This window comes from Coenobita brevimanus, chromosome 101 (genome assembly GCF_032717465.1).
Source record: "Coenobita brevimanus isolate Jiangsu-jjx chromosome 101, ASM3271746v2, whole genome shotgun sequence".
In the NCBI taxonomy this organism is placed as follows: domain Eukaryota; kingdom Metazoa; phylum Arthropoda; class Malacostraca; order Decapoda; family Coenobitidae; genus Coenobita; species Coenobita brevimanus.
Window position 1 is genome coordinate 38572990 of NC_137054.1, and position 24643 is coordinate 38597632.

The 24643-nt window shown below is 40.9% G+C and overlaps 1 protein-coding gene across 1 annotated transcript in view; it reads left to right on the forward strand.

Annotated features, from left to right (window-relative positions):
• LOC145415010 (protein MON2 homolog) overlaps positions 1–24643 on the forward strand; it is a 1148323-nt gene that overhangs the window by 567096 nt on the left and 556584 nt on the right. Inside the window, exon 14 of the mRNA XM_080284427.1 lies at positions 22122–22353. Within this exon, the coding sequence (XP_080140553.1) occupies positions 22122–22353 (232 nt within the window). The remainder of the gene's footprint in view (positions 1–22121; positions 22354–24643) is intronic.

Below are 24643 nucleotides of genomic sequence, written 5' to 3' on the forward strand. Positions count from 1 at the left end.
TTCACTTCTGTTTCCTTAAATACCATTTCCTTACTTTCATATCCAATACTCTCCAAAAAAAAGTATTACATTCTTCCTCTGTCCTCTTATCATTTTTTTCCTTTACTTCTTCCTTTAATGATTTTAAAACTTCTCTTTCTTCTTCATTTAATCTTTTCTTATTATAATATTTTCCATCCCCTCTTCTTTGCTTAATTTCCAAGTCACTTTAAGTATCTCATTTATTACACTTTCTGATGTAAACTTGACTCTCATTGATCTTGCTTCCCCTTTCTTGTAAGGCCCTATCCTCCTTACTTCCTCAATTTCTTTTACCCACTTGTCTTCTTCAGGGTCAATCTTGCCTAATATTCCTCTCACCATGTTCGTGTCTCTCTCGAGCCTTACGAACCTAACCTTTTCTTCCTCTTCACTGTTTCCAAATACTACCACACATCTGCTCCTTTCTACAGTTTCTCTCACTATTTTCTCTTTTTTCTTCAGTATTTTCACTACATTTTCTTCCATTTCTTTCTTGTTCATTTTCCTTTCTTCCTGGATGATCTCTCTTAACCCCTACACCGCGGGCTCGTTTACCAATGACATGCGTGTGCCGCGGGGTTATTTGGGCTCCGACAGACTCTCAAAAAATATTTGCCAAAAATCAGTTATTAGTCCTAGAATAATAAAATTACATATGCTTATGGCACATCCCTTCAGCTTTCTCCTGGAATGATTGTTGAGCCTTCGTCGGTTACCGTAAGACTTGTGGAGACCTCTGAAGTAGGGTAACGAAGTCTCCACTTTACACTTCCTGACAACCCGTAATATGATTACCACAGCCAGATACAAACACTATAAACACTGTTCTACAATTTTCAAGTAGTTTGGGATCCATACTCAAAAAAAAAAACACTGTGAAAGCAGTGGAAATTACGAGCGCGTCTGATCGTTGCACTGGCACTAGTTCGCTCTTGGTAGTCTGTCATTTATTATTCATAAAACCCCTCACACTTTATATTTCTATTACTATATAACACTTATATATATCTACAGTCTTTATCCATAAGTTTCCTTCAGTAGTATTAGTTTATTGTCACTGTAGGGATTCAATTTCTTTCAGTAAAATACGTAGCATTCACTTTCTCGTCCTGTATACTGGCATTGAGAGTGAATGTCACTTTCATCTTCACTCTCATAACTCATAGCATTCAGACATGCTAGAGTGAAACTTTCACTTTCATTACTCCTAGGGTATATACTCGTATTCTTATAATACTACTCATTTACATTTCTATTTACGTTCTCTATTTTCTTTACGTTATTTACATTTCTATTTTATTTACACTGTGTTGTGCACTGTCACTTGAAATAACTTATAAAACTATTTTCCATTGTTCACGTATATTTACATTCATTACTTTCACTTGCTGTTTACACATTATTTACACATTGTTTACAATTCCACTTGCACTGTTTTACTCAATAGAAAGATCGTAGTCACTCTTTTATCAATTGTCAGCCCTTTACCTCTTTCCACACGAGGTTTAGTAGGGGGCAAAGGTCACAGGGCCATTTGCATGGGGGTGAAAAAAGGCCTTGAAGTCAGCAAGAAGAAACATACGTACTCTCGCTTCGGAAGGTGAGAGTAAACTGATAACGGAGCGAGGGCCAGCTGGAGGCCTGCTATGGGTTATTCAGAGTTACCAATATTACTTCTTGAAACAGCTAAGTCTAGCACTGATATGATTGGCAGGAAATCTAGACAATACATTATAAATTTGGTAGTTCCAGGTGAATGTAAATATCACTTAGGCTTCTCCCTTCCCTCCTTACATGTATATTTATTACGAAAATAGATTAGAGGCCTACTTAGGAGATATATATTCAGAGCTACCAATGTTATATCTTGAAACAGCTTTGTCTAGCACTGATATGATTGGCAGGAAATCTAGACAATACATTATAAATTAGGTAGTTCCAGGTGAATGTAAATATCACTTAGGCTTCTCTCTTCCCTCCTTACATGTATATTTATTACGAAAATAGATTATACGGCATATTTCAAGGGGAAAAAAACAGCGAAAATTAGCGAACGAGTGCACGTGAGGTGTTGTCAGGTGATAATTAGCCAATTCCAGGTGTATGGCACTCTCACTTACCTTATTTCTTTCTTGTATATATTATTTGGTATAAGAATAGGACATAGGGCTTATTTCAATGGATGAAATCAGTGAAAAATTCCAGGGAAGATTTACTTGGCGTAGCACGGCCGGGCAGGCGAGAGGATAGGGTAATTGAGGGGGGGTAGGGAGGGGAGTGAAGAACGGGGAGAAATGGCTAAATTGTCAACAATGGATGGGAGTACAGATGAGATTAGGAGTGCTGACTAGGTTGGACATTGGCAGTACTGATAGATGATACAAGCCCCCACTTGGAAGCCTGGGTGAATTCAAAATAACACAGAATCACAAAAGCGACGCCCCGCGGTATGATCCCTTGCTCCTAAGCGTCACGAAAGTGACGCCCCGCGGTTAAGGGGTTAAAGACCTCTCCTTCTACTTTCAGTTTGGTGATTCCTTCCTTTTGTTTCAGTTTGCCATTAACAAATCTATAAAACAGTTTGGGTTCATCCTTGCATTTGTCAATTATACCCTTTTCAAAATTCCTTTCTTCTTCTCTACGTATTCTTATGTATTCATTTCTTGTTCTTTTATATTCTTCCTTTGTTCTGTCGTTACCTCTCTTTCCCCAATTGTTCCACGCCTTATCTCTCTCTTTTTTTGCTATCATACACCTTCTATTAAACCACTCCTTTTTCCTGTTTTTTTTCCCTCTTACTCTTGGTAGAAATTTTTCCACTCCCAAATTATAGAGGTCTAGAAAGATATCCCACTTCTTCTGTATCTCTCTTGTTTCTCTGAATTTTCTCCAATCCGCATTTTCAAAAAAGTTTCTCAGTCCTGTACAATTTGCTTTACCAAAGTTGTATCTTCCCTGTCTATGAAGCTCGTCTCTTGGCTCGACGTTTCCTATTAACATCTGGGACTCAATGACCACGTGATCACTTTTTCCCAAAGGACAGCGATATTCCAGTGATTCTATTACATCGGGTTCTTTGGTGAACAGTAAATCTAACCTTGCTGGTGTGTCCTCACCTCGAAACCGTGTCTCTTCTTTGACCCATTGCGTCATCACATTATTCATTATTATATTTAATAACATAGTGCCCCACGAATCCTCGCCGCCTCCCGAGTACCATTCCTCCCAGTTCACCTCTTTACAATTAAAGTCGCCCACCAAAATTATATTATTGCTTTTCTCAATTATTTTTTGCAAGTAGGTAGCCATATCTGACAACATCTCGTGGTATTCGTCATCCTTCCATGCTCTCGTCTTTGGGGGAACATACACTACCGCCATATCTCTCTTAACATTCTCTCCAGTTTCTAATTTCATATATATCACTTCAGCCCTGCCTTCTCCCATTTCCACAGTATCTACATTTATGTTGTTCTTCACTGCTATCATCACTCCTCCTCCCTTTTTTTCTTTTCTGTCTTTTCTCCACAGTTTGTATTTACCATCTCCCAAATGAACATCATTATCTTCTCTTAATTTGGTCTCTACAAAGCACATGACATCAGGTTCATGTTCTCTCAAGAAATCGTTAATTTCGATCCTTGTCGATATGAAACCATCAACATTAGTATATATCACCTTCAAATTATTTTTGACATTTTTAATACTCTCTTCTCTCCTACTCTCTGTCCGTACCACTTCCTCAACTTCTAATCTTTCACAACCTTCCCCCTTAGTTTCCTTCACTTCTGTTTCCTTAAATACCATTTCTTTACTTTCATATCCAATACTCTCCAAAAAAAAGTATTACATTCTTTCTCTGTCCTCTTATCATTTTTTTCCTTTACTTCTTCCTTTAATGATTTTAAAACTTCTCTTTCTTCTTCATTTAATCTTTTCTTATTATAATATTTTCCATCCCCTCTTCTTTGCTTAATTTCCAAGTCACTTTAAGTATCTCATTTATTACACTTTCTGATGTAAACTTGACTCTCATTGATCTTGCTTCCCCTTTCTTGTAAGGCCCTATCCTCCTTACTTCCTCAATTTCTTTTACCCACTTGTCTCCTTCAGGGTCAATCTTGCCTAATATTCCTCTCACCATGTTCGTGTCTCTCTCGAGCCTTACGAACCTAACCTTTTCTTCCTCTTCACTGTTTCCAAATACTACCACACATCTGCTCCTTTCTACAGTTTCTCTCACTATTTTCTCTTTTTTCTTCAGTATTTTCACTACATTTTCTTCCATTTCTTTCTTGTTCATTTTCCTTTCTTCCTGGATGATCTCTCTTAACCCCTACACCGCGGGCTCGTTTACCAATGACTTGCGTGTGCTGCGGGGTTATTTGGGCTCCGACAGACTCTCAAAAAATATTTGCCAAAAATCAGTTATTAGTCCTAGAATAATAAAATTACATATGCTTATGGCACATCCCTTCAGCTTTCTCCTGGAATGATTGTTGAGCCTTCGTCGGTTACCGTAAGACTTGTGGAGACCTCTGAAGTAGGGTAACGAAGTCTCCACTTTACACTTCCTGACAACCCGTAATATGATTACCACAGCCAGATACAAACACTATAAACACTATTCTACAATTTTCAAGTAGTTTGGGATCCATACTCAAAAAAAAAAACACTGTGAAAGCAGTGGAAATTACGAGCGCGTCTGATCGTTGCACTGGCACTAGTTCGCTCTTGGTAGTCTGTCATTTATTATTCATAAAACCCCTCACACTTTATATTTCTATTACTATATAACACTTATATATATCTACAGTCTTTATCCATAAGTTTCCTTCAGTAGTATTAGTTTATTGTCACTGTAGGGATTCAATTTCTTTCAGTAAAATACGTAGCATTCACTTTCTCGTCCTGTATACTGGCATTGAGAGTGAATGTCACTTTCATCTTCACTCTCATAACTCATAGCATTCAGACATGCTAGAGTGAAACTTTCACTTTCATTACTCCTAGGGTATATACTCGTATTCTTATAATACTACTCATTTACATTTCTATTTACGTTCTCTATTTTCTTTACGTTATTTGCATTTCTATTTTATTTACACTGTGTTGTGCACTGTCACTTGAAATAACTTATAAAACTATTTTCCATTGTTCACGTATATTTACATTCATTACTTTCACTTGCTGTTTACACATTATTTACACATTGTTTACAATTCCACTTGCACTGTTTTACTCAATAGAAAGATCGTAGTCACTCTTTTATCAATTGTCAGCCCTTTACCTCTTTCCACACGAGGTTTAGTAGGGGGTGAAGGTCACAGGGCCATTTGCATGGGGGTGAAAAAAGGCCTTGAAGTCAGCAAGAAGAAACATACGTACTCTCGCTTCGGAAGGTGAGAGTAAACTGATAACGGAGCGAGGGCCAGCTGGAGGCCTGCTATGGGTTATTCAGAGTTACCAATATTACTTCTTGAAACAGCTAAGTCTAGCACTGATATGATTGGCAGGAAATCTAGACAATACATTATAAATTTGGTAGTTCCAGGTGAATGTAAATATCACTTAGGCTTCTCCCTTCCCTCCTTACATGTATATTTATTACGAAAATAGATTAGAGGCCTACTTAGGAGATATATATTCAGAGCTACCAATGTTATATCTTGAAACAGCTTTGTCTAGCACTGATATGATTGGCAGGAAATCTAGACAATACATTATAAATTAGGTAGTTCCAGGTGAATGTAAATATCACTTAGGCTTCTCTCTTCCCTCCTTACATGTATATTTATTACGAAAATAGATTATACGGCATATTTCAAGGGGAAAAAAACAGCGAAAATTAGCGAACGAGTGCACGTGAGGTGTTGTCAGGTGATAATTAGCCAATTCCAGGTGTATGGCACTCTCACTTACCTTATTTCTTTCTTGTATATATTATTTGGTATAAGAATAGGACATAGGGCTTATTTCAATGGATGAAATCAGTGAAAAATTCCAGGGAAGATTTACTTAGCGTAGCACGGCCGGGCAGGCGAGAGGATAGGGTAATGGAGGGGGGGTAGGGAGGGGAGTGAAGAACGGGGAGAAATGGCTAAATTGTCAACAATGGATGGGAGTACAGATGAGATTAGGAGTGCTGACTAGTGTTGGACATTGGCAGTACTGATAGATGATACAAGCCCCCACTTGGAAGCCTGGGTGAATTCAAAATAACACAGAATCACAAAAGCGACGCCCCGCGGTATGATCCCTTGCTCCCAAGCATCATGAAAGTGATGCCCCGCGGTTAAGGGGTTAAGCTGACCATTTCTTTCTGTTCTTCTTCTCCGTCTGCCCACTTTGCCTTATGTTCTTCTAATACATTACTCACCTTCTCCGTTTTATTAGTACTCTCTTCTAGTTTCCTCCTCAGTTCAACATTTTCCTGCTTCAAATTCCTAATCTCTTCATTGGCTGTTTCATTGGACTGGATCAGACTCTGTATGGTAGTTTCCGTATTTACTGACACATCCTTTATCACCAGATTCTCTACTTTCTTTTCAAGTTCACTAATCCTCATAATTAATGTTTTAACCAGTTCCATAACATTGGTATTAGCATCAAATCCTTGAAATTCTAGTCCTTCATTGTTTATATTTTCGGCCATGTTTGATGTTGGTTAAATACCAAAACAGCTGTTACTGAAAAAAAAAAAAAACTACAAACATTCATGTACATTCATGTGTGTGTGTGTGTGTGTGTGTGTGTGTGTGTGTGTATGTGTTCTTAACTAATTGTATCTTTACAGGAATGGGTCAAGATTGTACTGTCTTGTGTTTTAAACCATATTTATCATACATATCCTTAAGTTTGTGAATTGTTTTGGGACACACTATTTCATTCGGTAGTGCATTCCACTGATCAATTGCTCTATTTGGGAAACTAAATTTACTTACGTCTTTATCACCTCTCTTTTTATGCAGTTTTTGCAGTGTCTTGCTGATACATCCGCATTGGTTAAGTAATCATTTATGTCTATTTTCTCCTTCCCTGATATGCATTTATATAGCATAATCATGTACAAGTCAAGAGTGAGAGCAGTGGAAATGAGTCATTTAAGAGGAGCCTGTGGAGTCACGTGGAAAGACAGGCTGACGAATGAGGATATAAAGGAGCGTTGTGGTGTGGATGTGGATGTGACAGGAAGCGTTATGAGGAACTCACTGAGGTGGTTTGGCCATGTGGAGAGGATGGAGGGTGAAAGACTGACGAAGTGAGTGTATGTGAGTGAGGCGGAGGGGGGAAGAGGGAGGGGGAGGCCGAGGATGAGATGGAGGGATGGGTTTGAGAGGTATATGAGAGAGGGGTGTGTGAGTTGGGAGCAGGGCAGTGAAATGGTGGGGGACAAGGCAACTTGGAGGCGATTTATTTATGGCCACCCCAAACGGGATTGAGGCGTCTGGCAATAGATGGATAGATAGATAGATGTCACCTCTTTTCCTTCTCTCCTGTAGTGTTGGTAGATTCAGTTTTTTTAGTCTTTTTTCATAGTTTACATCCCTTAAGCTTGGTACTCATCTTGTAGCGGCTTTTTGAACTTTTTCAATCTTATCTATGTGTTTTTTGAGATGAGGATTCCAGACTACTGACGCATACTCCAGGGTTGGTCTGATGAATGATGTTATTATCTTTCTTAGCATGTCTTCATTTATGTATGTGAAGGCTATTTTCATATTTGCAATCGGTGTATACGTGTTCCGTGCCTTCTCACTGATGTGGTCAGCCGGAGATAGTCTGTTATTGATAATCACGCCTAGGTCCTTCTCTCTTTCTGATGTGTGTAGGGTTTTATTTCCTAATGTATAATCCCAATCAGGTCTTTTTCCACTTTTACCAAACTTGATTACATGACGCTTGTCCACAATGAATTCTATTTGCCATGTATTACTCCATTCATGTAGTTTATTTAATTCTTCTTGTAGCTCTTTACTAGAGTCTGTGTTAGTAATTCTCCTTTGTATTTTTGCATCATCTGCAAACATATTTAGATAGTTTTCATTTCCAGTGTTACTGTCTGTATCATTTATGTACACTAAAAACATGATTGGTGCAAGACTGAGCCCTGTGGAACTCCACCAGTCACTTCTCTCCATGATGAGTAATTTCCCCTTAGTCTATCTATCTATCTATCTATAGCCCGACGCCCTAATCCAGCAAAGGGTGGCCGCAGACAAAACGCCTCCAAGTCACTCTGTCACCCACCATTTGACTACCCTCCCCCCAAGTCACCCCCCCCTCCCTCATATACCTCTCAACTCCATCCCTCCACCTCATCCTCGGTCTACCTCTCCCTCTCCCTCCCTCCACCTCACCTACATACACCCTCTTAGTCAGTTTTTCATTCTCCATTCTCTCCACATGTCCAAACCACCTCAGTGTATTTCTCCTAATCTTTTCAACCACATCCACATCTACCCCACAACGTTCCTTCACTTCTTCATTCGTCAACCTGTCCCTCCACGTCACTCCACATGCTCCTCTCAAGTAACTCATTTCCACTGCTCTCACTCTTGACTTGTTCCCCTCTTGCAAGGTCCACGCCTCACGTCCATACGTCAGGGTAGGGATCACAATACCATCATGCAGTGATTTCTTAACCTCCATACTCACCTCCCTATTTCTCATCACTGCTTTCAGTGTACCAACAATCTTCCTTCCCTGCTGTAGCCTTAGTACTGTTCTCATTTCTCTTTTTCTGAGAAAATCTTGCATCCAACAATACAATTTGCCTCAAATTTCTCCTTGATGGTACAGTTTCCATAAAAGTCTTTGGTGTGGTACTGTGTCAAATGCTTTCTTGAAATCTAAATTGATACTGTCCACCCATCCTTCCCTTTCCTGTAATGTGTCTGTTACTCTGTCATTGTAGCTCAACAGATTAGTAACACATGATTTTCCTTTTCTGAAACCAAACTGTCTTTCTGTTATCATATTGTGTTCTTCTAGATGATTTACCCAAGCATTCCTTATAAGCTTTTGTAATACCTTGCTTACAGCACTAGTCAGTGATACTGGTCAGTAATTGAGTGGATTTTGTCTATTCCCTTTCTTGAATAAGGGGACAATATTTGCTTTCTTCCAAATATCAGGTAGTTTACCTTGACTCAAGGATTCCTTGAAACTTAAGAATAGTGGTTTACTTAACTCCTTTGCACATTCTCGTAACACCCAACATGAAATTTCATCAGGACCATTTGCTTTTCCTCTGTCTAATTTACTTAACTCCTCCTGTATTACTTTTTCTGATATTTGTATATCTGGTAGTATGTGTCGGCATGCATGTTCCACATAATCCCTCTCAATTTTTTTTTCTTCTGTAAAAACTGATTGGAAATTCTTATTTAGTACTTCACAAATATCTTTCTCTTGTGTGTAGGTGATTCCCTCGTCTGTAATGGATTGTATTTTATCTTTTACTTTGGTTTTGCTTCTGATGTAGCTGTAAAATAGCTTCAGTTGATCACTACTTTAATTTATGATATCCTCCTCAAACTGTTTTTGGGCTTCCCTCCTTATTGTTGTATAGTCGTTTCTTGCCTGTTTGTAATTATTATAAGCCCTTTCACTATTGTGTGTTCTGTATCTGTTCCACAACAAACCTCTTCTTTCTTTTGATTTTTCACATTCTGTATTGAACCATTTCTGTATATTCTTATCTGCTTCTTTGTGCTGTGGGACGTAATTCAGGACTCCTATTTCATAAAATTCACAGAAATTTTTATATACCCCCCCTGGAGGTAGGGGGGTTTCAAGAATACTCCCCCAGTATCCCTGCTTGTCGTACGAGGCGAAAAAGGGTTGGTGGTGGGTTAGTGCCCCACCTCGTAAAAAGAACTAACTTAAAAAGCGAACAAAGCGCCACGGACCCGGACGGACCATACGTTGACGACTAAGGAACAGACGAAGGACATTCTTAGGGTGGGAACGTGGAATGTGAGAGGAGTGAATGATGAAGTGAAAGAGAGAGAGATTGTTCAGGTGCTTGAGGATGCAACAGTAGATATATGTGGATTGACTGAAACTAAATGGAGAGGTGAAAGGGTGAGAGAATGAGAATATGGTTTAGGTATACGTGCAGGAGTCAATGAAAATGAGAGGGCAAGAGAGGGAGTAAGTCTGATGATAAGCAAGAAGTGGAAGGAGAATATAAGAGAGTATGGAACAGTGGGTGCAAGGATTGTGTGGGTGAGGATGAAAGTAGGTATACAAGCGTGGGCGATTGTATGTGTGTATGCCCCGACAGAGGATCGAGTGGCAAGAGTGAAAGATGAGTTTTGGGCGAGTGTAGAAGCGTGTATGGACAAGTTTGAGAGGAGCGAGAGAGTGCTGTTGATTGGAGACATGAATGGCAAAGTTGGGAATGTACGAGTGGATGGAGTGGTTGGTCAGTGGGGTGTGCCAGCTGACGTAGATGGGAATGGAAGTGCTTTGGTGGACATCTGTGCTTGTAAGGGGTTGGCAATAGCCAACACCTACTTTCGGCATAAGATGATCCACTGGTATACATGGAGAGTAATGAGGAGGATGGATGGTGAACTTGTTGAACGAAAGGCAATGATAGACTACGTGTGTGTGGATGAGCGAATGAGAAGACAAGTGTTGGATGCAAGAGTGTGGAGAGAGTGGGGGAATGGAGTCTTGGACCATCACTTAGTGATGGCAAAGGTAGAGCTGCAAAGAAAGTGGTTGAGGAGACGAAGGGGAAGACAGGAGGAAGCAGCTTCTGTGAGAAGAGTGGAGAAATTGCAAGATAGTGAGAAAATGACAGAGTATAAGAGCATAGTGGAAGAAAGACTGGGAAGGTATGAGCTAGAGCAGATGGAAGGGGTGGAAGACGTATGTAAAATATTCACGGAAGAGATAGGCGCAGCGTGTGAGGCGGTTTGTGGAGTGAGAAGGAGATGCAAGGGTGTGCAAGGTACAGCATGGTGGAATGATGAGGTGAAACGAGCTGTGGAAGAAAAGAAGAAGGCATATAGTGAATGGTTAGCAAGGAGAGGTAGGGGAGAAGAATGGAGAGAGAGGAGAGAGGTATATGTGAGCAGGAGAAGGGAGGTTAAGAGACTGGTAAAGTAGAGTGAAAAGAAAGGGGATGAGGAGTTTGGGAGGAATCTGAGTGTGAAATGGAGGGAGAGTAAGAAATTGTTTTGGAAGGAGGTGAAGAAAGTAAGGCAGTGTGAAAGGGGAAATAGTAGGGGAGTGAAAGATAGGAATAATAGATTGTTGGTGGAGAAGAGAGAGAAACTGAGGAGATGGAAGGAGCACTTTGAGGATTTGTTGAATGTGGAGAGTGAGAGCAGTGCGAGTATAAGTGGTTGGGGAATGGCTGGGAGAAGAAGAGATGAGAGGAGGGAGGAAGAGATCAGTAGGGCAGAAGTAGTGGAAGCGATGAAGAAGATTAAGTTGGGAAAGGCCCCAGGAATTGATGGAGTGTGTGGTGAAATGCTTAGGTATGGGAGTGAGATTGTTGTGGAGTGGATATGGAAGTTGTGTAGATTGGCTTGGGAAGAGGGAAGGGTTCCAGAGGACTGGAAATCAGGTATAATTGTTCCTTTATACATAGGAAAAGGAGAGAGAGAAATATGTGGTAACCATAGGGGTATTTGCCTGCTTAGTGTGACTGGTAAAATTTATGGTAGAATACTCATTGATAGGGTTAGGCATATGACAGAGGAGCTACTTGGAGAAGAACAAGGGGGATTTAGGAAGGGAAAAGGGTGTGTAGATCAGATATTTGTTCTAAGATGTTTAGTGGAGAAGTATCTAGAGAGGGGAAGGAAAGTGTATGCTGCCTTCATGGACTTGGAGAAAGCTCATGACAGAATAGATAGGCAAGGTCTGTGGAAGGTATTAAGAATATATGGAATGGAGGGGAAATTGTTGAGTGCTGTGAAGAGTATGTACGAGGGAGCTAGGGTTACGGTGTGAGTGGATGGTGAGTAGAGTGAGTTCTTTGATCTCAATGTGGGACTGAAACAGGGTTGTGTGATGTCTCCATGGCTGTTTAATATATACATGGATGGGGTTGTAAAGGAGGTGCAGCGTAGGGCAGTGGATGTGGGGGTGGCTCTAATGAATGAGGGTGAGATTTGGAAGCTTCCGGTGTTGCTGTTTGCTGATGATACAGTACTGTTGAGTGAAGATGAATGGGAGTTGCAATATTTGGTGAATGAATTTGGGACAGTGTGTAGGAGGAGGAATCTGAAAGTTAATGTAAACAAAAGTAAAGTTATGGTGTTTGAGAGGAATGAAGTCACAGATTGTGCAGTGAGGTTGGATGGTGAGGATATGGAGAATGTGAGTGCATTCAAGTACTTGGGTAGTGTGATGAGTAAGGATGGAACTGTGGGGGATGAAGTGCGTGAAAGGGTACAGCAGGGAAGGAAGGTTGTTGGTACACTGAAAGCAGTGATGAGAAATTGGGAAGTGAGTATGGAAGTTAAGAAGTCACTGCATGATAGTATTGTGATCCCTACCCTGACGTATGGAAGTGAGGCATGGACCTTGCAAGAGGGGAACAAGTCAAGAGTGAGAGCAGTGGAAATGATGTGGAATGATGTGGAGGGACAGGTTAACGAATGAAGAAGTGAAGGAACGCTGTGGGGTGGATGTGGATGTGGTTGAGAAGATTAGGAAAAATACACTGAGGTGGTTTGGACATGTGAAGAGAATGGAGAATGAAAGACTGACTAAGAGGGTGTATGTAGGTGAGGTGGAGGGAGGGAGAGGGAGAGGTAGACCGAGGATGAGGTGGAGGGATGGAGTAGAGAGGTATATGAGGGAGGGGGGGATGAGTTGGGGGGAGGGTAGTCAAATGGTGGGTGACAGAGCGACTTGGAGGCGTTTTGTCTACGGCCACCCTTTGCTGGATTAGGGCGTCGGGCTATAGATAGATAGATAGATTATTTCCCTTTTTATACTTTAGGCTCTTTTTGTAACTTTTATTGCTGTTAACTATGTCATATGCTATCCTGAAGTTGGAATTTAGTACTGCATGGTCGCTTTTGCCGAGTGGAGGGTGATATATTTAACTGTCATTATCATTTTCTTGCCTAGTAAATATGAGATCTAGCATTGAAGGTACATCGAGTCCTCTTTTTCTGGTGGTTTCCCTCACATGTTGCGTTAGGAAAAATTCTTGCACAAGATCCAGGAGCTGTTGGTCCCAACAGCTTTCTTTTCTTATTATATCTAGAGTATTCCAATTTATATTTGTATTAAAATCTCCAGTTAGTATAATTCTTTCCGATTTCTCTTCCATTTGATGTAGTAATGCTCTTAAACTCAGAATTGTACTCTCTGCTAGGTCCTCATATTCATATCTTTCCCATGTGTTTGATCTGGGTGGTATGTACAATTTGGCTACAATTACTTTCCCTTCAGATGTGTTGATATCTACTGCAATCAGTTGTACTTGGGAGGGTATATCTAGTTTTATTTCACTGACTTTTAGATTTTTCTTAGTTAATATTATAATTCCTCCTCCTTTTTTTAAGTTTCTGTCTCTTCTCCATATATTATATTCCTCTAAGTTAAGGATGTCATTTGATATCCTTGGTGTTAATTGTGTTTCATTTAGGCATATTATTTGTGGTTCATTTTCTCTGACATAATCATTCATTTCTAATAATTTAGATGCCATTCCATCCATATTTCAGTACATCAACTTAATCATCTTGTTTATATACTTGTCATGACATGGTTCTACTACCCTCCTCCTTTTTATTCCCTCTTGTTTGTGTACCACTTTCGTACCTGCAATCCTATTACTTTGGAAAAAAAATGTGTTTTTCTCTTCTGATCTTCCCTCATTTTTTGTTTTTGCATCCTCCCTCCTCTCTTTCAGTAATTCCAGTTCCTCTTGTTGTAGGCATTTTTTTTATCCATACATTTTTTAACTCCTCCTTTTCCATAAGATTCTTTGCATTTTTTAGTATCTCATCCACGGTGTTTACTGTCTGGAAAGTTACCTTTAGAGGTCTTGACTTGCTTTTCTCGTATTTCCCTAACCTTTTGTGTTCCTGTATGTTTTTACAACAGATTTCCTCTGATATTTCTTTCAATAAACTCATTACATTGCCATCTCCTTTTTGTCTCTTGAGATCTTGTTTTTTACTTCTTCCTCTTCTATACCAGTGATTACTATAGATTTGTTGATATCTACTGAATCTCTGACTAACTTTGGATTGTTATGGATTATTCTTGTCGCTTCCTTTTTAATGCTTTTTTCTTCCACCCATGTTTCTAAGTCTTTCTTTACTTTCACCATTTCAGCATACGTGGTTTCCACATCATTTTTGTAGCTTTGCACAGCTTCATTCACCTGTGTTATCTTCTCCTCAATATCACTGCTCTGGTGTATGAGACTGCTTACTTGCCTAATTGTCTCTGTATCATTTTTGAACTCTTCCATAATACTCACGTGGTTGACTACTGTACTTGCCATTTTACTCATTTTCCTCCTAAGTGTACTCACTTCCACTGTTTGTTCACTGATGGTTGTGTCTTTCTTGTTGACCTCCCTTCCTAGTTTTTCTATTTCTTCTTTTTGCAAGTGCATCTGCTTCTTTATTTCATCAATCTCATTTTGAAGGGGCATTTCCAGTTTGTGTACACGCTCTACCAGTCTATTGTGAGTCTCCATTTCAACCAGTTCTTGGTAGAAATCATCATCTTGCTTTCTACCTTTATCCTTTTTCTTTTCCAAATTTGCTTTACTAAAGTATGTGGCCATTTTGCAATACTAAAAGCACAGAGTACTTACATTCCCTGGGGCAGTTGTAGTCTAAACAAACAATCAGCTGACTGAGCGCATTCTTTCGCTACTCGGTTCTTTTTTCTGTTTGAACAAGCTTTGTTTTTTTTTATTTATTTATTTTTTTTATTTTTTATTTTTTTTTAATAATAAAAACCATTTAGTCTAACCTGGTACAGGGCTTGACTCATATAAAGATACTAATTTAGGTAATGCCACTGGCCGTGCTGGCTCAGTATGGAGCGCTGTCGGCCCACGTCTGCACTCCTTGGTGTCTCCCGTGTGTGTGTGTGTGTTTGTGTGTGTGTGTGTGTTCTTACCTAATTCTTACTTAATTGTATCTTAACAGGAATGAGTCAGGCTCTTACTGTCCTGTGTATTAAATCACTTTTATCATACATATCCTTATATTTATGAATTGTTTTCGCACACACTATTTCATTCAGTAGTGTATTCCACTGATCAATTGCCCTATTTGGGAAACTGAATTTCCTTATGTCTTTATCACCTCTCTTTTTATGTAGTTTTTTGCAGTGTCCTCTAGCTGGTGCATCCCAATAGGTTTTATACTCTACTCATTTATGTTTATTTTCTCTTTCCCTGAGACACATTTATAAAGCATAATCGTGTCTTCTCTTTCTTTTCTCTCCTGTAGTGTTGGTAGACTCAGTTTTTCAAGTCTTTCTTCATAGCTTAGATCCCCTAAACTTGGTACCCAACTTGTAGCAGCCCTTTATACAATTTCAATCTTATCTATTTGTTTTTTGAGATGAGGATTCCAAACTACTGATGCGTACTCCAGGGTTGGTCTGATGAATGATATTAATTTTTTCAGCATGTGTTCATTTATGTATGTGAATGCTATGCTGTTATTAGCAGGCAGTGTATACCTGTTCTGTACCTTCTGACTGATGTGGTCAGCTGGAGATAGTCTGTTTTTGAAAATCACTCCTAGATCCTTCTGTTTTTCTGATATGTGTAGGGAGGTTGGGGGGTTTGGGGTCCCTAGGGGGAACCATGCATAATCCAGCATTTCAGAAGTATTCGGCAGGCCTTTGGCTCTGTTACGCTGGATAATCGGGAGTTTATTGTATTCATTGGCTGCTTCCGAGAATCTCATGTGGATGCAGGGATGCATGCAAGATAGCCACCCAGTGTTTACAGTGGCTGTGATTGTTGCATTTCATTCCTTTTTGTGCATGAAAGGCCACTGAAACACTACTGTTACCACCAAGTAACAGTGCAAGTGCTTAACAAATAATGCAGTGTGTGAGATGCTGAAACTTGTGACTTGGAAATCTTGTCAACCTTATGTAATCACCTACTCCTTGACAGGCCCCTAGTGATCCAAGTGAGGCAGGATGGCCGCCCAGTGTTAACATTGGCTGTGATCATCTGCCTTTTGTTTCATTTTGTACATGAAAGGCCACTGAAAAACCATTGCTATTGCTAAATAACAATACAGGTGCTTAACAAATAGTGCATTGCGTGATATTAAGTGAAGTGATACCTATTTGTTTGTGAAATTCTGACACTTGTGGCTTGGAAATTGTGTCAACCTCATGTAACCACCTTCCCCTTGATGGGTCTCTAGTCAACAGAGTGAGTAAAGATGACCTAGAAGTGTTTACTTTTGCTGTGATCATCAGCTTTTCGTTCTATTTTTGTGCACGAAAGGCCACTGAAATACCATTGCTATCACCAGATAACAGTGCTATAGTGGCGGGGCGCAACTCTGAGGTTGTTATTATCCTGCACTATCAACCTGTCATTCAAATGTGCATCTGACTTCATGTATAGTATGAGATGCATGCAATTTGTGTATAATATGTTCGTGTATAATAATATTCGTGTATAATATATTCGTACATAATAATATGATTCATGTATAACATGATATGACATCGGACACACTATTGAATGCTAGGTTGCCAGGGTACAATAATGACAACCTCAGAGTCGTGCACCGTGACTATAGTGCTTAACAAATAGTGCTTTGAGCAATATTAAGTGAAGGGTTACCTTTTTGTGTGTGAAATACTGAAACTTTGACATGGAAATCATATCAGCCTTACGTGACCACCTATTCCTTGATGGGCCTCTAGTGAGCCAAGTGAAACAGGATGGCCGCCCATTGTCTACATTCGCTGTGATCATCTGTCTCATTCCATTTTATGCATGAAAGACCACTGAGACACCATTGCTATCACCAAATAACAGTGCGAGTGCTGAACAGGTATGTAGAGTGTGATAGTAGGTGAAATGAGACTGTACCTTTTTGTGTGAAGTGGTCATCCAGGCTCTCCAACTGTTCCTCAGCCCTGGGGGGGAGGGGGTGCTTGGTGATGACTCACTGGCATAGGACAAGCTTCAGGTGGGTGGTAGAGGTTTCTTGGGGCATTTTAGGTTTCGCACTTGAGGTCATCCTCCATAACCCCGTTGAATCCACATTATTTTGACCTCGTTATTTGATAAATTGTTATGCAATAGGTCTTCACTTGATGTAACCCTACTGAGTTATGAGGCCTAATTGCAGTAAGGCTTCGGTAGGTAAAAATAGCAAATATTTTTGTTTCTTATGCACATCAGCCTAACTTTCCTATCATTTGTATGTCATAGTTTTGTATTATGTTATTAACATAATATATCAAACCACTTCCTGCAGGATAATATTTATTGGGACACTGTCTTTTTTGACATTAAACAGCATGGGAAGAAATCGGTACTCGCATCAGTTTTCATTATCACGTAGCATCTAGAAATGGTAATGCCTTGTTCCAGCCCTTTTTTTTTTTTTTTTTTATAATAATGTTGCAGTGTTATTTACTTATTCATAATAAATCTGTTGATAATATAAATGGGCAGTGGACTTCATAGTGGAATGTGATATCATAACACACAACAAAAAAATGGTAGCCCTGGTTCCCCTCCCACATTATCCTTTGCATCTCACCAAGGTCTAGCTGTGTTATTGTGGCGTTTTTTTGTGTACCGGGTATGTGTTTGTAAGTATTGAGGGAGGTCATTAACCCCTAAAACGCGGATCGTCGCGTTTGCGACGCTCGGCCAAAAGGACAGGACGGCGGGTCGTCGCGTTTGCGATTTTAGTAAATTTTGAATAACCGCGGGCAAGCAGGCTCCAGCTGGTATTGTCTATCAGTACCACCACCCTCTAGCTACAACTAGCATACTTTACCTTTGTACTACTGACCTCAGTTGTTGCCAAATATCGCGTTTTCCCCCCATCCCCCCCCCCACCACGGCCCGGCCAGCCTGGCTGTGATACATGGCAGCGCTCTGAGTGCTCAGAACTGTAAATCTGCGATCTCCTCTCACAAGCAGTTTATGCTACTAGGAAACGCTTGTTTCCCCAGTTGTAACACTAGCTTTTTTTCTCACGGTTTGCCCCTGTTTAGCGTCAGTTTACTGCAGGCTTTCAAAGTGAGATTATGGCGAGTTCTAGCTCTTCCCAGTCAGTGCAAGCGGCCGACAGGAACGAGAATAAAGTGGCGGACGTAAGGCAGAATAAAAAGCGCGCCGTGGTGATCTTTTGGGAAGTAATATGATTGAAAATAATGTAGTATACATGTTTTTAGCTGTGAAAATGGAAATGTTTGTTGAGTGACGGGAAGACCGCCGCCACAGTGCATGTCGGCCGTACGCTCCGTTGATTTTAGCCTTATTTTCAGTGCTTATTGTACAAATACGGATTCCTAACTACCTTTACGTTGTAGTATAAAGTTTACTGTGACAGAATGAGGCTGTGGTAGAGGGGAAACCGGGTTGCTGGAGGTGTGAAAGTGAAGATTTGGTTACCCAACTTTGCAAGTCTCCACAAGTCCTTGGGTAGTCCACGAAGGCTCAACACCTGTCTCTGGAGAAAGCTGAATGTAAGTACTATCTGCCATACCAAGTATAATGTTCTAGGGTTAATCTCTGATTTTTGGCGAATATTTTCCTACAGGTACTCAGACCGCGATACAACCCCGCCACTCGGGGGGGATCGACTGTACACAGCCGCGTTTTAGGGGTTAACCATTAGCTATGTTGTGACAACATCGGTGGTGGGGGGTGGGGGAAGGTGCCAGGAAAATAGGCAACATCATCAAACAGGTATCCAGGCCAACTTTTGTTGCTGTTATGTCAGTGTTAATATCTTTAATTATCATGTGTTAGGTTGTTATAATGATTACATGATGGTGGGTGTCAGTCAAGGTTGTTTATTTGGGGTAGGATGGGCAGAAGGGGTAAAAGTGGGACTTTTGGAAAGTGGCCAGACAGCTGTGCAAGAATGAATGTAATTATATTGTTTCAGTGCTGCAGTTTTGAGTACCATGGTCCATGTTTGGGCTATAGTTACCACGTTACTTGAGGTTTGAGTGTACTAGTTATGGATAATCATGGATAATTGTGTGTGTGTATGCGCCAATGCAAGATCGTGCTAGAAGAGTGAGAGAAGAGTTCTGGACAAATGTAGAAGTGTGCATGGAAAAGTTTGGAAGGAATGAGAAAGTGTTTTTGATTGGTGATATGAATGGTAAAGTTGGGAATGTGAAGGTGGATGGAATAGTTGGTGAGTGGGGTGTGCCTGCTGAGATAGATGAGACTGGGAGTGTGTTAGTGGACATTTGTGCTGGGAGGGGGTTGGTGATAGCCAATACCCTCTTCAGGCATAAAATGATCCACAGGTATACATGGCGAGTGATGAGAAGGGTGGGTGGTGAACTGAATGAAAGGAAGGCAATGATTGATTATGTGTGTGTGGATGAAAGGATGCGAAGATGTGTATTGGATGCAAGAGTTTATAGAGGTTGAGGGAATGGACTTTCTGGCCACTACTTGGTGGAGGCCAGAATTAGAATTCAAGTAAGATGGAGGAATAGAAGAAGGGAAAGACGAGAGGAAGGAATAGTTGCAAGGAGAGTGGAAAGGTTACAAGAGGATGAGAAAAAGGCAGAGTATAAGAGAGAAGTGGAGGAACGATTGGACAATTATGAATTGGAGCAGATGGGAGACATGGAAGGTGTGTGTAGGATATTTACAGAAGAAATATGTGCAGCATGTGATGTGGTGTGTGGAAGGAAGAGAAGATGGAGAGGGGTGCAAGGAACAGCGTGGTGGATTGTCGAGGTGAAACAGGCTGTGGCACAAAAGAAGAAAGCATACAATGAATGGATGAGAAATAGGGGCGTGGAAGAAGTTGAGAGGCAGAAGAGAGAGTTATATGTAGAAAGAAAGAGAGAGGTGAAAAGATTAGTAAGAGAGAGTAAGAAGAGAGTGGATGAGGAATTTGGAGGGAATTTGAGTGTAAAGTGGAGGGACTGTAAGAAAATTTTTGGGAAAGAGGTGAAAAGAGTAAGACAGGGCGGAAGTGAAGTTAGCAGGGGAGTGAAAGATAAAAATGGTGGATTACTAGTGGAGAGGGAGAAAAAGTGAGCAGATGGAGAGAACACTTTAAGGAATTGTTGAACATAGAGGATGGAAGTAATGCAAGTATAAGTGGCTGGGGAATGGCTGGGAGAAGGAGGGAGGTGCTAAGACAGGAAGAAATCAGTAGGATAGAAGTTGTGGAAGCAATGAAGAAAGTTAAATCAGGGAAAGCCCTAGGAATTGATGGAGTGTGTGGTGAAATGCTGAAGCATGGGGGAGAGATAGTAGTATAATGGATGTGGAAGATGTGCAGATTGGCCCGGGAGGAAGGTAGAGTCCCGGAGGATTGGAAGTCAGGTATAATTATTCCCTTGTACAAAGGAAAAGGGGAAAAAGAAGTGTGTGGTAATCATAGGGGCATTTGTCTTCTTAGTATAATAGGAAAAGTGTATGGTACGATACATATTGACAGAGTTAGAGAAAGAACAGAGAAATTAGTTGGAGAAGAACAGGGAGGATTTAGGAAGGGAAGAGGTTGTGTAGATCAGATATTCATTATTAGATAGTGGAAAAGTTTCTAGAGAAGGGAAAGAAGTTGTTTGTGGCTTTCTTGAATTTGGAGAAAGCATATGACAGGGTGGATAGACAAGGATTGTGGAAAGTGTTAAGAATATATGGAGTAGATGGGAAGTTGTTGAATGCTGTGAAGAGTATGTATGATGGTGCTAAGGCTGCAGTGCATGTGGATGGTGAACTAAGTGAATTTTTCTCGTTGAAAGTTGGGTTGAAACAGGGATGTGTTATGTCTCCATGGTTGTTCAATCTGTACATGGATGCGGTAATAAAAGAGGTACAAGGTAGGGTAGTGGAGGTTGGAGTGGCCCTGGTGAGAGAGGATAGTGTTTGGAAACTCCCTGTACTGTTGTTTGCAGATGATACTGTGTTGTTGAGTGAAGACGAAGGGGAGCTGCAAGGCTTGGTGGATGTTGAGTTTGGGAGAGTGTGTAAGAAACGGAATCTAAAGGTGAATGTAGGGAAGAGTAAAGTGATGGTCTTTGAGAGAGGTGAAGTCGGTGAATGTACAGCTAGGTTGGATGGTGAGGAATTGGAAAATGTGAGTACGTTTAAGTACTTGGGTAGTGTGATGAGTAAGGATGGAGGTTTGGAGGGTGAAGTGCTTGAAAGAGTACAGCAGGGAAGAAAGGTTGCTGGTTCTTTGAAAGCAGTGATAAGAAACAGGGAAGTGAGCATGGAAGTGAAAAAGTTACTACATGACAGTATTGTGATACCAACTCTAATGTACGGAAGTGAAGCTTGGACGTTGTTGGAAGGACACAAGTCAAGAGTGAGTGCAGTGGAAATGAGTTATTTAAGAGGAGCCTGTGGATTCACATGGAGAGACAGGCTGACGAATGAGGATATAAAGTAGCGTTGTGGTGTGGATGTAGATGTGATAGGAAGTGTTATGAGGAACACACTGAGGTGGTTTGGCCATGTGGAGAGGATGGAGGATGAAAGAATGACGAAGAGAGTGTATGTGAGTGAGGTGGAGGGGGGAAGAGGGAGGGGGAGGCCGAGGATGAGATGGAGGGATGGGGTGGAGAGGTATATGAGAGAGGGGGGTGTGAGTTGGGAGTAGGGCAGTGAAATGGTGGGGGACAGGGCGACTTGGAGGCGATTTGTTTGTGGCCACCCCAAACGGGATTTAGGCGCCTGGCAATAGATAGATAGATAGACAGATGTTGGTCAGAAATGGTTTTCGTCACAGTTCACTTGGCCATCAATGATTGTAGCTGCATAACTTTAGCAGCCTGTGACCATTTGATCTGTCATTTCACAAAGGTATGCCTTTTCCACACAGAACATCCTGTATTTGTAACAGTTGCCTTCTCTACTTGTATTTTATCTCACTGTACTTCTGTCCCAGGCTGGACGCAGCACAGCAGAAACCAATGCAGTTATCACAACAGCTGTCATCGCTGACCTGCCAGTGTTGTCATCAATGCTCAGCCGGTTATTTGAGTCTTCTCAGCATCTGAATGATGTTGCCCTTCACCACCTCATCAACGCACTGTGCCAACTTTCTCAAGAATCCATGGAACTTGCATATACTAATAGGGAACCATCTCTCTTCGCAGTAGCTAAGCTACTTGAGACAGGTGAGAAATGGAGATAGTCTTATAATATGGTAGGGTTGAGATTCTGAATTAAATGTTAAAAAACAAGTTTTTTGCTTGTTTGAAAAATTTTTTTTTTGCTCTTAGTAAGTTATGGTTAGGAAGAAGGGTGTCAGCAGTCTTACAATATTGCATCAAAATCATAAGTGGTGACAGGAGGACTCATCCAAAAATCAGAGAAGTGAGGAGTGGGTGCACTGCCTTATGTTTCCAGTTAAAATGTGTAAAAGGTACAGGCAGTTTCCAGTTAATGAACATAATTGGTACCTGAACCTTATACATAAGTTAGATCTGTTTTATAAGTCCATTGTCACTCTTAATAGACACTGAATATGACTCACCAGGAAGAGTCAAACCTTTCATCAGGTCCATTACACACCCATACAATATTTATGAGTAATAGGCTGGATTGCCAAAGCACAATACACCTGAAACATTTTGAACTATGTGGTATCGAAACCTCATGGTCATCAGCTACTACTCATACACTCATTGTAGCATTTCCAACATTTGGAAACGTGGAACATTCATCACTGTTCTTAAACCAAACAAAGATCTGACACTCCCATCATACAGATCCATAGAACTACTCAGCATGCCATCAAAGATAACTGAACACTTAATTCTTAACAAAGTCACACCTTAATCAACTAACCAACCTCACACTAAGCACATCTAATGGCATCAACTCTGCAAAACTGTGCAATGTACACTTTTTACAAGAAACATTAATAAAGCCTTTGATGCCATCTCTAAGACAGAAGAGTTACCAAAGTCTACAACACAGACATGGAGAACAACACCAAACACTTGCTTGGCAACTACTTATCTGGTAGACAAGTGCATTACACTCCAGGACAAATTATCACGAACACAGAACTACCCTAACAGAGCTCCCACAGGGCTGTGTTTTTTCACCCATACTTTTCAACCTATAAATGCAAGGCATTCCTACACTCCATCTGCGTGGAAATATTGTCTTACATGCAGATGACATTGCCATGACAACCACAGATCACATCCCAGATGCAACCTGCACATTGCTACAAGACTACCTCCCCACACTTCAGGCATGCATTGAGGACAACAGGCTGACAGTCGCTCTAGCCACCACTACACTCTTCACTGACAGTAATCATGAGCACAGGTACACCTCTAACATCATGTTAACATTACACCTCCCCACCGCTAAGATCCTTGGAATGACATACAACAGTGAACTCATCTTCGAAGGATCATATACAAGATGTCAAGAGGCTGTACATGCTCAGACTCAGTGCATTCAGGGCAATTACAGGGATGGATATTAGGTAGCAAATGTAAACATTCCCTGCTCTACAGACAGTGCATTAGATAAATGATGTCCTATGCCTCCCTGGTGTGGGCATTTCACATGGTCAGTGAAGCAGTTTCACATGGGTTAAGGATGCAAATGCTGACATTCTAGCCCCTCCAAAACAGCACATGAATAGCAGCGTTGTATCATATCATTCATATTGTTTATGAAGGCTCCAGCATGCATGCATGCATCAGTCTCGGTCACCTGACAGTGGCTGTCCATGCTGCTCCATCTCTGGCAGCCTCCCCATTCAGTCTCTTATCTCCGAGGTCACACGTTATGACCTTGTCCCAGGTCTTTTTCGGTCTGCCTCTCACAACCCTACCCCCAAGGTTCACACTTTTCACTTTCCACACGCAGTTATCATCCTCCATCCTCTCCATATTCCCTTACCATCTCAGTCTACCCCTCCATCACAAAACAAATGCGCTCCAGTCCCATCCTTCCTTTCAACTCTTCAGTCGTAAACCATTGCTCCTGGACCTCGCATTCAAGGAAGTATTGCACATCCACCTAATCATTGTCATTTCTGTACGTTTGAGCCTACAGATATCCTCTTCCTTTACTGCCCAGGTCTCACTACCATGCACCATTACACCCCTAATAGCATGCTGCACACAGTGATCCCTTAGCATGGAGGGAGAACCCTCTCAGTGTCAGGAGAGGCAACAGCTGTCTGAACTTCGTCCAACTGTTCCTCACTCTAGCCACAGAGCTAGCTCCAGTCCCATCATCAGCATATAACATGTCTACCAAGTAACAAAACTTCCACACACTCAAGAGCCTCACCAGCTAGATCAATCCTTTCATGTCTGACAGTTTCCACATGCTCTCCCTGATTCATTGCATATGAAATCAGTATTATCTCATGGTATACTTATAATACCACTACATCTGTTTTGCACCCACTTATCACAAATATTACTTGTTGGT